The 12,671-nt window shown below is 41.1% G+C and overlaps 1 protein-coding gene and 1 long non-coding RNA gene across 3 annotated transcripts in view; one reads left to right on the top strand and one right to left on the bottom strand.

Moving 5' to 3' along the window:
- The window catches only part of Dusp16 (dual specificity phosphatase 16), a 79,005-nt gene that overhangs the window by 62,026 nt on the left and 4,308 nt on the right, over window positions 1-12,671 (top strand). For both annotated transcript variants that reach the window (XM_040743420.1, XM_040743422.1), the window contains exons 5-6: window positions 7,442-7,601; window positions 12,036-12,159. In XM_040743420.1, coding sequence (XP_040599354.1) covers window positions 7,442-7,601; window positions 12,036-12,159 — 284 coding nt within the window. The remainder of the gene's footprint in view (window positions 1-7,441; window positions 7,602-12,035; window positions 12,160-12,671) is intronic.
- LOC121139672 lies at window positions 1,054-3,257 on the bottom strand. Its single transcript, XR_005876567.1, has 3 exons — window positions 2,914-3,257; window positions 2,686-2,815; window positions 1,054-1,240 (listed from the first exon to the last, which is right to left on the bottom strand). It is a non-coding gene; the product is annotated as an uncharacterized LOC121139672 (long non-coding RNA).

Genomic DNA, 12,671 nt, shown 5'->3' with positions numbered 1-12,671 from the left:
GTGTATGCCATACCTATGTCTTTTTAACTTTAATTTTTAAAACATTGCTTTGTTTTGAGATAGCATCCTCCTGTACAGGTCAGTAAGTCCTGAAACTCACTATCTGGCTCAGGATAACCTCAAATTTGCTGTAATCATCTTCCTTTAGCCTCCTGAGGGCTAAAATTACAGGCGTGAGTTGACTGATGCCTGGTAGCATTGAGACTCTGTAGTTTGACATTCAAGACCTTCTGTGACCTGACTGATTTTGCAGCTCTTCTGATCTCATCCTCTGCTTATCTTCTCAGTTTCAGTGCTTCCAGCTACTTCCGTATTTTCTTCATCTTCAACTGCTTTCTGCATCCCACTCACAGTAACTATACAGTTACCCCCTATATCTTTGTGTCCCACATTCATGGATTTAACCAACTCCAGATTAAAAATATGCAAAAAAACTGACATGTGTACAATGTAGTATTGCATGTGCTTACATAGTGTTTACATTATATTTGATGTTATAAGTAATCTAGAGATGGCTCAATGAATACAAAAGGATATATGCAAAAGCTGAGATGAAGCGTCCAGTAACTGTATTATCTTTATAGGTATGACTCCGTCTCCCTGGATACTGCAGGAGACTGTGTCTGTCTAAGCTTCAGGTGAAGCCTGGAGTTCTCGTTCGGTCTCCTCTCAGAGTCCTCCTTTTTGGCTTCACTCCAGTGCTGTATAATGCTCTGCTCTGCCGTGTGCACCAGACTCCTCTGTGTGTAGTTGGTGTTTGTACGGCTGACTGCCCTACAGACTGTTGTCTCTTGTGGGTTGGCCTGCTCTTCATGCTTGATGCATGATAAGCCTTACATGATTATTTTTGAAATACTTAAAACTTTATTCGTAAACAGTTGCAACTTGATACAGGCAATTTATCTTGTCCTTAAAAATTACTTCAGCACAGCTGCTAAATTTTTTTTCCATGCTGCTAATTTACTCAGAAATCCTTTTCTTTTTTCCTAAATAAACCTGGGAAACTCAGGTAAAACAGTCTCTCATAATTTATAAAATGACTGGATCGTAGTTTAATGACATTTTATTATGGATTCCCAAATGAAAGTGTCTCAGAAACATCTATGGAGATTCTTCGTCAAAATATACTCATAAAGTAGTTACTAAATTGTGATTTCAGTCATTTTAAGGGTAATAGTTCATTCATCAAATAATGAAGTTCTACTATTTGCCAAATCTATTCTCAGTACTGGGGATACATCTGTAAAAGAGAAGAAACAGTAAGTGGAGTAAATGGGTAAATTATGTAGTACAATCCATCCATTACCCATGTATTATGGTGATAAGTGCTTATGGAGATAAGCACACTGAAGGAATAGGGTGAGAGGTTGGGAGTGTCTTTGGGGCATGGTTTTAATGAAAAACGGGTGATGAAGATAAGTCTCATTGAGATAGATTTAAACAAACACTTGAAAGAGGGCAAAGAGCAAATCATCTGGCTATCTGGGGAAGAATAACACAGGCAGAAGAAGGCACCCAGAAAAGAGCAGAGAGAATTGGCATAAGAGGCTAGCAAGGAGATTAGTGTAGCTGGAACAGAGTGAGCATGGGAGGCTTGGCCAGAGAAGAAGGCTGGGAGGAGGGCAAGTCTGTACACTGGCTTTGTAAAGATTTCCTCTGGGAGAAGTAGGGCAAGATTTTATGAAGTCATTTTAGTGCCAGTGTTGAAAATAGGTGGTGTGACCTTAGCACAGAAGCAGAGTGACCAGGCACAGGCCTGGTGGTCTGATAAAGGTTGGAATCAAGTTGGTAACAGGAGTGACAAGTGGTTGAATTCTGACTAGATTTGAAGGTGAGCCTAAGAGTTTTCTGGTAGAGTAGATGACAGGAGTGTTGTGTGTTTGTGTGTGTGTGTGTGTGTGTGTGTGTGTGTGTGTGTGTGTGTGTGTGTGGTGTCAAGGAGAAAGGAGATGCTGCTTACAAGTGCAGGAAGTGCCCAATGATAGACTCACCAAGTTGGTGACGACTGCTAAACTTCCTGGTGGACATTCTGAGTAGTCAGGTGGGGATTTGAATTCAGAATGGGGTCTTTGAAACTTGAAAGGGATTAGCATGTGGACAGTATTTAGCATCATAAAAATAAGATCATTAAGAAAGTCTAAATGGAGAAGTAGATTAAGCTATAGGTGAATTAGCACTGAAAGTCTGGTGTCCTAAAAAGTATTCAACAAAGTGTTCTTAGAAATAAATACTGAAGAAGGAAAGAGATGGAGACTAGTAGTCCAGGAAGCAAGTGGATGACATTATCCAGGAAGAGAGCTAATATGTGTGCCGGATGGTGCTGTGGGTCATAAAGATGAAAGCTAAGAATTAGCCATTAGATAGGGCAACATGGAGATGAAGGTAATTTATGATCTGTGTCTTGGTGGAGGGATGGGAAAGCCCGTGGGATAAATGGGTACAAGAAGTAATAGGCAGAAAGGAATGGAGATAACAGCATAAGCAACTCTTCCAAGGAATTTTGCTAAAAAGAGGAGCTTAAGGCAAAGAGATACTTTTAAGATGGAAGAAATACTTGTTTGATTGTTAGTAGAGGAAATCATCTGAGAGAGTAGAAAATTGATGTAGGAGAAAGGCCAACAATTGCTAGAGTCATATCCTTGAATAAGAAGAGATTGAATTTACTAAGCACGTAGAGAGACTGACCTTATGTTGGCTGTTCATCTGTAATAACTGCTGGGAAGATAGAATGTACAGATGTGTGTGCAGGGAAGGTAGATGCGGCTGCAATTGGTCTCATTTTCTCGTGTAGCAGGAAAACAAGATCTTCCATCAGCTAAGAGTAATGGTGCACAGAAATACGTTAGGAATTTTGGGGGAAGGGTAATGAATGGAATGGTACAAGAGAGGGTAAGCACATGGCCAGGGAAATACCTCGATTGCTGAGTAGTCTGAATCAAAGGTGGGAGCAGGTGGCATTGCTGAGGTTTTTCCAGTCATGTTCAGCTCCATGAGCACACGCAGATTCAGTGAAGGATTAAGGTTAACTAGGAATTAGAGCTGACAAGCATGAAGAAGTGATGTAGAGGGGCAAAGGAATTGAGGACAGAAGCAAGGCAGTGGTTGTAGCAATTGCCTGAGGAGTTTAAGGTGGACAAGGAAGGCAGATTCCATGGGGATGAAGAATGGGGAAGGTGGGTAGGATTGCCAGAGTGAAGGACCGAAGGGTTCTGGGTATAGTGGGGTAAAAGAGTGAACAGGAAAGCGGGTAATGGTCCAAGTGTGGGTTGCAGGCGATAGCAATTCTGTAAGCTTTGTAGCTATTAGATAGTAGGCTAGAGGTGATGAGGTGAGTCCCCAGAACTCCAACATCATGACGTCAGTGGGTATTGACAACCAGGGTTTATCTTATCATTGGAAGGGCATGTATTAGCAGCAGTTCAAAGTCCAAGCTAAATATTTATCATGTAAGAGGACTACTCTCTAGAAGTTTAAAGATTGTGCTATGTAATTACAGAACAGAGTTAATTATTCAGTTGTGTGTATTTTATATAATGTGGAAACAATGAGATGAAAATTATATAACTATATCTAATTTACAACAAAGGCATCAGTATTCATTTATGAGGAAGAATAATCATTTCACAAAATATTTATTCTTCATGAATGTACTTTTAAGTTATACCACCAAAGAATTACAGTGCCTTGGGCTGGAGATATGGTTCAGCGGTTAAGAGCATTTCGTGTCCTTGCTGAGGACCTAGGTTTGGTTCCTAGCACCTACATGGGCGACTCACAACTGCCTCTCACTACAGTTCCAGGAGATCTGACACCCTCTTCTGGTCTCTATGGGCATCTGCATGCATGTTGAGCACATAAACCCACACATAAAAATAAAAAAATTAAATGAATATATCCTATCATTGACTTATATGCACATTCATGAAAACATTAAAGAAACATCCACCAAGAGGACAATAGAGCTGTATTGAACTCCATAACTAACATCAGAGATGCGTTGTCAAGTCCTCATGCCCTTAGTCTAGCTGACACCAGTGTTGAACAGTGTGCTTACCAGAATAGGTGTTTGCCCTCAGACCTGTGTGGGCCGGTATGCTTGTTATTGTAATTACGTACATTAATTAAAATAGTACATATACTGATAAAATAAGGGTGACGGCAGAGACTTGTTTTTGTATGACCTAAGCTAAATTAGGTGGGAATGAGGCAACTATCAAATATTTGAGAGGCAGTCATAATGGAGGTGCCTGTACTGACATTATTTCCTAAGTCTTTTGTTTTGTTTACTTTTTCTTTTATTTACTGGTTATTTTTTTATTTTGGTAATAGAAATAAAACTTAGAGCAAGGGTTCTACCACTGAGCTATATCTCCAACCCTTTGCAAGATCTTGCTCTTTTTTTAAAAAGTAAAGAACAGATAGTTGCATTTAGTGTGGTTTCCCTAACAACTGCTCAGTTGGGGAGAGAACTCGCATTAGGAATTAGTGAATTGGCTGCACAGTGGTGTTGCACTCCTTTATCTCAGTACTCGGGAGGCAGAGGCAGTCTGGGCTACAGAATGAGTTTCAGGGCTGTCTCACAGAGAAACCCTGTCTCAAAAACAACAACAAAGAAACTAGTGAATTAATGTATATTTGTTTTTACGATTTCTTTCTTTTTTAGCCCAGGCTGACTTGGAATTCTTGTAAACTATGTAGTGCTAGGTTTCATGAAGACATTTTCATTCAAATGTATTGTGTACTTTGGCCAACCCATTTTTGTCCTCTATCCTACGTAATTAGTTCCCTTCCTTTTCCCAGATAGCCCTGCTCCTACTTTCATGTAGCATATAAATTATTTAATGTGTGGTTTTAAGCTAGAAGTCACATTTCAAGTATGTGCCAACCTTCGGTGTATCATCCTTAATGATTTCCTTCTTTAACTGACATTCCCGCTGAATTCTACACATAAAGGCATTATGGAATTTGACTTGTCAAATTACATTTTCATTTTATATGACATGTTATTATTTTGTTTACCTTTTTATTTTAAAAATTGGCCTTGTTTTATTTATCAGGTTCTATCTAATTCCTAAAGTAATTTTAAGTAGCAGCTGGTAATAACATTTTATAAACAGATTTGTGAGGGAGTAGGTGGGTTGCATGATGGGAGCAGAAGCCAGAGGTCAACTCTGGGCAACATTCCTCTACTTTGCTTTTAATCCCAGTACTTGGGAAGCAGAGGCAGGTGGATCTCAGTGAGTTTGAGGCCAGCCTGGTCTCCAAAGCAAGTTCTAGTATAGCCAGGAATGTTATACAGAGAAATTCTGTCTCTAAGAGCAATGAAGTTTAGATTCATTTATTCCTTATATCTGTGAAAGTTTTTTCTGCATGTATAAATATGTACCATGCATGCTCAGTGCCCAAGGAGTTCAGAAGAGGGGCCAGAATCCCTGGAACTAGAGTTGCAGATGATTGTGAGCCATCATGTGGGTGCTGGGAACAGAAGCACAGTCCTCCTACAAGACAAGTGCTTTTAATTGCTGAGTCACCTCTCCGGTCCCCTCTTTTTGCATTTAGCATAATGAAACTTAGTAATGCTATTGTAAAGAAGAGGAACAAGTGTAATGTGGTTCCTTAGTAGGATACTAGTAAGAAAGGCTGATTTAGTTCTAGTGGGTCTCTTTGGTCTCCTTACCAGGGATATACTAGGCCTGTGGTGAATCAGATGGTAATCTTGGGTGGTGTCCCTCTGCCACAAGCACTGAAGACTAAAGGCTGTGATGGACACCAGTAAGATCTTATGGTCTACCAGGAGCTTCATTGGAGCATATGAGCCCACCAGGGCCTTGTGCTTGGTGTAAAGAAGGGGTTGGTCAAGCCAAGAAGGCCACTCAAGTCAAAAGATGTTTCTTGGTGTTATCTCAGAAATGAGAAAAGGTTGCACACACTCTGTATTCTTTGTACAAGATAAAATACACTTACTATACCAGGTGTGAAAAATGCAGAAGGGAGACATCCAGCATGCTTCAGGAAGTAAACAGGAAAGAAACTACCATTTGTCTTTAAAGTAGTTGGAAAAGTGCAAAAAAGGTGGTGTCCCAAGGGAAAAAAAAAAAAGAAGTGACTAGAGTTGCTTAGAGTAATATTCCAAGGCTAGAACACTGGGAAGACTTACCAGAGTTTGGCTGTTTCAGCTTGCCTAGTCACGGGTAGATGTGTCTATCAAATAACAAACTCATATTAGTGCAGTTACACAAGCAAAACAAGACCAGTTCAAGACCTTACTCGTTGTTTTACTGTCTAAAAGGGGAAACAAGAATTAACTGTTAATGCAACATGCAATGCTATGTTGTTATAATGGTATGAACACAGCACTTTAGAAGGATAGAGCTTGAAATGGTTAATTGTGTGTCCATGGGAAGGAATTCATAGGTAAGTTCAGGCTGAGTAGGAAGTGGGAAGAAGCCAACAGGAAGACGGGAGTGGAACTTTCTAAACACAGAAGGTGGTGAGTCCACATGCCATGCTCTGGGATTGAGTATACCAGGAGCACTTAGCCTACTCTTAGCTATAAGAAACAGTAGCAGAGTGTGGTTGCATGAGTCTGTGGTACCAGATACTTTGGAAGCTGAGGCAGGAGAATCATTTGAGTCCGGAGTTTGAGGCCAGGCTGGGATATACAACAAGACACTGTCTCAAAAAGAAAACAAAATATTACCCTAGTTGTTGTAAAGAATATGGTTTTGAGGGGAAATATATACCCCAAACATGAGGGTATTTAAAAAGTTATCTTGAGGACTGATCACTGCGTGGTGAATGGGAATAGAGTAATACCAAAGGGATGTGGCAGGCTTGAAATTGGGTTATGAGGAAGAAACAGGAGCCACGTGCTGGCTGGGTGGATGTTCTCAGTGTTCTTCAGTGTTGAGATGAGACAGAAAACAGGAGTTCAGGACCACAAAAAGGAGGGTATTGTGCTTGGTTTCTGGCAGTTGGCAGTTGAATGTGAAAGGCCTGTGGGATCCCAGTATCCAGTAGGTGTAAACTCAGATAGATGTAGCCTTCAAAAAGATTGTTTAAGCCAAGCAACAAGAATGCCTAGGCTTGAGTCCTAGAGAACACCCAGCATGCTCATGGTGGAGAGAGCTATGTGCTCTGTTGTTTCATTGTATTGTTTGTTCTACTTCTCTCTCTACCAATGGAGACGACTGAGACTTGACTGTATTGACCGTGTGTGCTTGCTCTTCAGGCATACTATTTTAAATGGATTTTGTGTCCATAATTTTTTAACTTTCAAATTTAAATCTGTAAATGTCACTTCACTGGATTTTTTGATTTCACTATTTGTATTATTATTGCACAGAAACTGGTAATAGTTGTCATAATATTAAACAGAAATCTTCCAGAATGACTCTTAATACTTAATATTAGTCCCTTTAATTGTTCTTTCCCTCTACAGGAGCTGATGCAACAGAATGGGATTGGCTATGTGTTAAATGCCAGCAATACCTGTCCAAAGCCTGACTTTATACCTGAATCTCACTTCTTGCGAGTCCCTGTGAATGACAGCTTTTGTGAGAAAATTCTGCCATGGTTGGACAAGTCTGTGGATTTCATTGGTATGTAGCTTAAGACGAGGAACAAGCCCTTTGAACCATAGTGTCACAGATAGGTGTAGCTACTCCCTCCCTGCCTCTCTCAGAGATCTCGAGCCTGAAAACAGCACGTGATTTTACTTATTTAATGGTCAAGGTGATGTGTGCCATGCTGCCCCTAAAGGATTGGCCTTGTGACCTGCTAGCTAACTTTTAACAACATCAGGCTTAAGCCTTGCAGGATCTGAATTATGTGTTGCAAGTATTTAAAAATCAGTTAAGCTTTCAGAACTAACCCTCACCCTCCCACTTTTCAAATCCTCTGAAACATTTGGTGAAGCTGGCTGATATTCCCTCTTTCTTGGTGTTGTATTTTCCCTGGGAAAAGCCAAGTCCTGTGAAAACCCCCGTTGCATATACAGTCCTTTTATATGTTACAAGATTTCCTGAGCCTCAGTCCATGCATCACTAGTTTCAAGTAGTTTTAGATCCGGTGAAATTCCAGCACATACTCACACATGCATAAACAGAAGCTAGTCTCTCATACAGTTCACATTGAAGAATTTGAAAATAATCATAAGGAAAATTCTTCAAGCTAATACTTTCTCATTGTACTTCTAAAAAGTATATTCAACATAGCATTCATTTTTTGCCCTTAAGAAAAAGAAGACAATGGTGATTAATGTTCCATTGCATGTCATGTTGATTCAGAGACATGATCCAAGCTCCTACTTGGCCCCACCCCCCACCAAGTCACTCAGTGATTCTGCACTTGGGCAACATAGAGAGCTGATTACAAGGATGTACTTTGGAGCCAAACTCTGAGTCCTTCCTTATCAGCTAAGTGGTTGTGTGTAACTAAGCTAAAAGTCTCGGTGGTGTGCCTGTTTCCTGACATAGAGCTGACGGCAGTAGATGTACTCTGTAGGCACAGTGGAGGGTAAATCAGATGAGTGCAGCTCAGGGTGAGCTCTGAAGAAACACTTCAGTTTTCTGTCTTCCCCTTGCATTTTCTGGGACAGGCTCCTGCTGTGCTGTTGAGACAGGCCCCTCAAACTTCAGGCCAGGCACTCCTCCCAGGTAGTTGGGATCGCAGGCACAGGTTACCCTTTCTGACTAACAGATATTTAAAGATTACTATGATCATTTCTTCTCTTTCTCCGTTGTAGATCTGACCCCCTCACCATCACTTCCTTTTTTGAACTCTCTGACTCAACACTTTCAGCGTGTCCTCAGTTTTTAACTTCTCAGTCCTCTCCTTTTTGTTATTAGAGACAAAGGGTTCTGTACTTTGTATTTAAACCTAAACATTGTTCTTGAATTTCTGTAGCACTAACTTGTTGTTATATCCAGTTCCACCATCTCTGTCTTCTTGTTCCTTACTCCAGAACTTGCAGAGACCCTTTAGTTTCCTACACAAAAGCGTGTCTCTTACCTAACATCCCCAAGAAACACCCACCGCAACCCAGGCCCCACCTTTGCAGCCGCCTCCAGTTATTTCCAGCCAAGCAGACTGCTTCCTGAGAGCCCGCTCAGGACTGACAGGCTGTCCTGTGCATGGGTCCTTTCCGTCTCTGCCAGGTCTTTGTGTGTGTGACTCTAAGACTAAGGTTAGCGCCCAATCTCTCAAGACCTATGTGCAAATAAGCCCATATAGAATAATTACATTTATATTTAATTTAGAAATTACCTGATGAATTGTGGCTGTAAAAATAGCATGAGCACAATACAGAAAATGGAAGGGGGAAAGGAAATCCATCATCAACATTGTAATGCATGTTTCTAAAAATACTCGTTTACTTGTATGTATTGAGTACAGGTGTGTCATGACACAGCAGACGTGACATGTTGCATGTGTGGCGGTCAGAGAATGATCTAGGGTCAATTTCCACCTTCTGTTTCGAGGTAGCATCTCTTGTTTCTGTGGCTTCACTGATACTCAGACTGCTGGCTGTATGACTGTGTTTTATTTATTTGCAACCTCCTTCAAAATGTTTAGTTTAATTGTCATTATATTATTGTGTGCATATGATGCAGGAGTGTGGCACACGTGTGCCACTGCACATGTGGAGGCCAGAGGACGACTTTAGGGAATTGGTTCTTTCCTCCCACTGTGGGTTCCAGGGATCCAACTCAGGCCATTAGGCTTGTGCGTTGAACACTTTTACTTGCTGAGCCTTCTTGCCATTTCCCCCATTTTTTATAATAACCTTTAAAAAAATTGTGCCAGACAGTATTAACTGCTTGCATAATATTGCTTAGTATTTGAACCATTGAGGAGTGTGAGAACAGTGTGATAGGTTCTTATAGTCTGTTTTTTAAGATAATCATTATTTAAACTTTTATTTTAGATTTACAGATTTATGATTATGCACATTTACTTGCATGTGTGTTTGTGCTTGCTGCCTGAAGAGGTCAGAAGAGGGCATCAAATACTCTGGAGCTAGAGTTATACACAGTTGCAGTGTGAATGCTGGGAGCCAAACCCCAGTCCTCTGCAAGAGCAACAAGTGCTCTTCACCACTGAGCCATCTCTCCTACCCCAGATCATTATTAGCAATAATAGAAAAAAACAATAAAAATTAAGAAACAAACCAAATGACTTTAGTGTGCACACCGGGAATGGAATTTGGAGCTTTAAACATGATAGATAGTAGTCTACACTGCATTTCTCTCGTAGCCCTTCCCAGCCTGCTTCCCATCAGGTTTTGGAGCAGCTAGGTATTGGGATCAGCATATACATATTCATCCATATGCCTTGAGATAGAAAAAAGGGGAAGAATCAAATTATAGGAAAGTACAATGGCTATGACAGAAAATCAGAATTGCCAGTAAGTGGAAACCCTACCTTTGAGCCTGCCAGCCAAGAAAAGGAGAGAATATGGAGTAGAAGATAAATGCTAGTGGCTGACGTAACAAGATTTATGTGCAGGCCCGTGTGTTATTTGTGTTAGCCTGGCTCTGTGTGTCAGAGTAGACTGTGTTCCTTTGTTCTCATTTGGCTTCCTCTTCTAGCAGGGATGCTGCTTGTGGCTCCCTCTTCAGTTATTATATAAGGAGAAAAAGTCATGTCTACTAGAAGTCTATCACAGGTTGCAAAGTGGGAGCAGCTTTATATTTAGGAGCCAGTGCCTTGTGTTCTGAGAATTTTAAGAATTTTAACCTTGCCACTATCAGTGGTGGCTCATGTCCTTAATCCCAGGACTTGGGAGGCAAAGGCAGGTGGATCCAGTACAGAGGAACCCTGTCTCAAAGAGCAAAACAAAACAAAGAACCTCATCTTTTGACTAATAAATGAAAAGGGAAGGATTTGGCCTCACGGAACAACTTTATGTTTGAGCACATATGTGGTTGTTCAGAACAGAGTGAGTCATGATAGTTGCTTGCACGCCGTTTGAGATAATGTCATCTGCTCCTACCTGTAAGCATTTGAAGATCCTCATCAGTAAAGAGGGCAGCACTTGTGAATCCCCCTGACTTAGCTTCTAATTAAAATATTGCAGTATGTTAGTAACTCCTGCTTCCCCATAGAGAGCTCTGGTCTAGCGTGTACATGATTTTGAGCTAAGCAAGTAGCTGGGGAGATAGCTCAGCCTTTTAAGGTACTTGCTGTGCAAACACGAGGACCTGACTTTGATTCCCCAGAACCCATGTAGAAATGATGGCCTTGGTGGTGCTTGCTTGTAATCCCAGTACTGGGGAGACAGAAGCAGGAGAATTCCCTGAGGTTTGCTGGCTAACCCACCAGCTACCCTAACCTACATGATGAGTTCCAGGCCAGTACTGTCTGAAAAGCAAAGTACACCTGAGGAATGACAAATGAAATTGACCTCTGTCTTCCACATATTCTTACACACATACACTCTATGTGGCAAAAGTTCTGAAGAGTGAGCCAAGCAATCTGAGGTAGTACCATTGCTTACTAATAATTGATGGGGAATGTTCTTCTGTGTGTATATTTCTCTTATTGGTTGATGAATAAAACACTACTGGCCAACAGGGCTGCAAGATAGGTGGGACTAGGAGACAAAAAGTCAATCACCATGTAGGATGCCAGAGGAGTAACAGGTCTGGACCCTTTCTCCAGTAAGAGAAGACCACGTGAAAATACTTAGATTAATAGAAATGGGTTAATAACTAAGACAGAGCTAGTCAATAAGAAGCCATAGTCACTGGCCAATAGTTTCAAAATTAATATAGTATCTGCGTGTTCATTTGGGGCAGAGAAGGGTGGTGGGACCAGCTGGGTCAAGACAACCTCACATTACAAATAATTATTTGGGACCTGCCTTTCCCCCTCCTCCTAATAACACTAAAGGATGACTAGGAGACTATGGAGTGAGGTCTGCTTTGAAGTTTCAGGTGAAGACAGTGGCAGTAACATTCAGAGGAATGATGAGTATAAGATTTCCTTACTGAAGCAATTACCAGTAACAGTTCTTAAATTTGCTCCCACAGAGAAAGCAAAAGCCTCCAATGGCTGTGTGCTGGTACACTGCTTAGCTGGGATCTCTCGCTCAGCCACCATTGCTATTGCCTACATCATGAAGAGGATGGACATGTCTCTAGATGAGGCTTACAGGTAAGGACAGGAACATGCTTATGGGACATGCTTTTCATTTTCCCTGAAGCGGGCCTCAGCTACATTTTAGTAACAATAGACAAGGAGAGCTTATTCCTTTCCCTTGCTAGAGAAGCATGGCCTTTCTGATTGACAGGCGGGGAAAGGGTCTCCCGCACATTGCCCATCAGAGTTTGCTCTGCTTCACTGTCCTTCCAAGATGAAAAAGCCTGATGAACTCACGTATAAAATCTGAATAAAGCATCCTGTCCTGTCTAATTGGCCAGGTTTTACAGGTAGTAATTCTGACTAGGCTGCCTTCTCCTTTTATTTCAATGGGAAAGGCAGAAACTGGCAGGACTGCCGAGGACTGGCATCTTTGGTGACAAATGAGTCTGAGTTCACTGCATGCAGTGATAGCAAGAAGTAGTTGGTTTTCATGTGAAAAATAATAAGAATATAGATGCACCATATTGGTTTGTTTTAATATTTGAGTTTCTCAGACTGTAAAGAAATGAGCTGCTCAGCCAGCC

The sequence above is a fragment of the Mesocricetus auratus genome, unplaced genomic scaffold, assembly GCF_017639785.1.
Source record: "Mesocricetus auratus isolate SY011 unplaced genomic scaffold, BCM_Maur_2.0 Super-Scaffold_100001, whole genome shotgun sequence".
NCBI lineage: Eukaryota > Metazoa > Chordata > Mammalia > Rodentia > Cricetidae > Mesocricetus > Mesocricetus auratus.
This window is presented reverse-complemented; position numbering and strand designations above follow the sequence as displayed.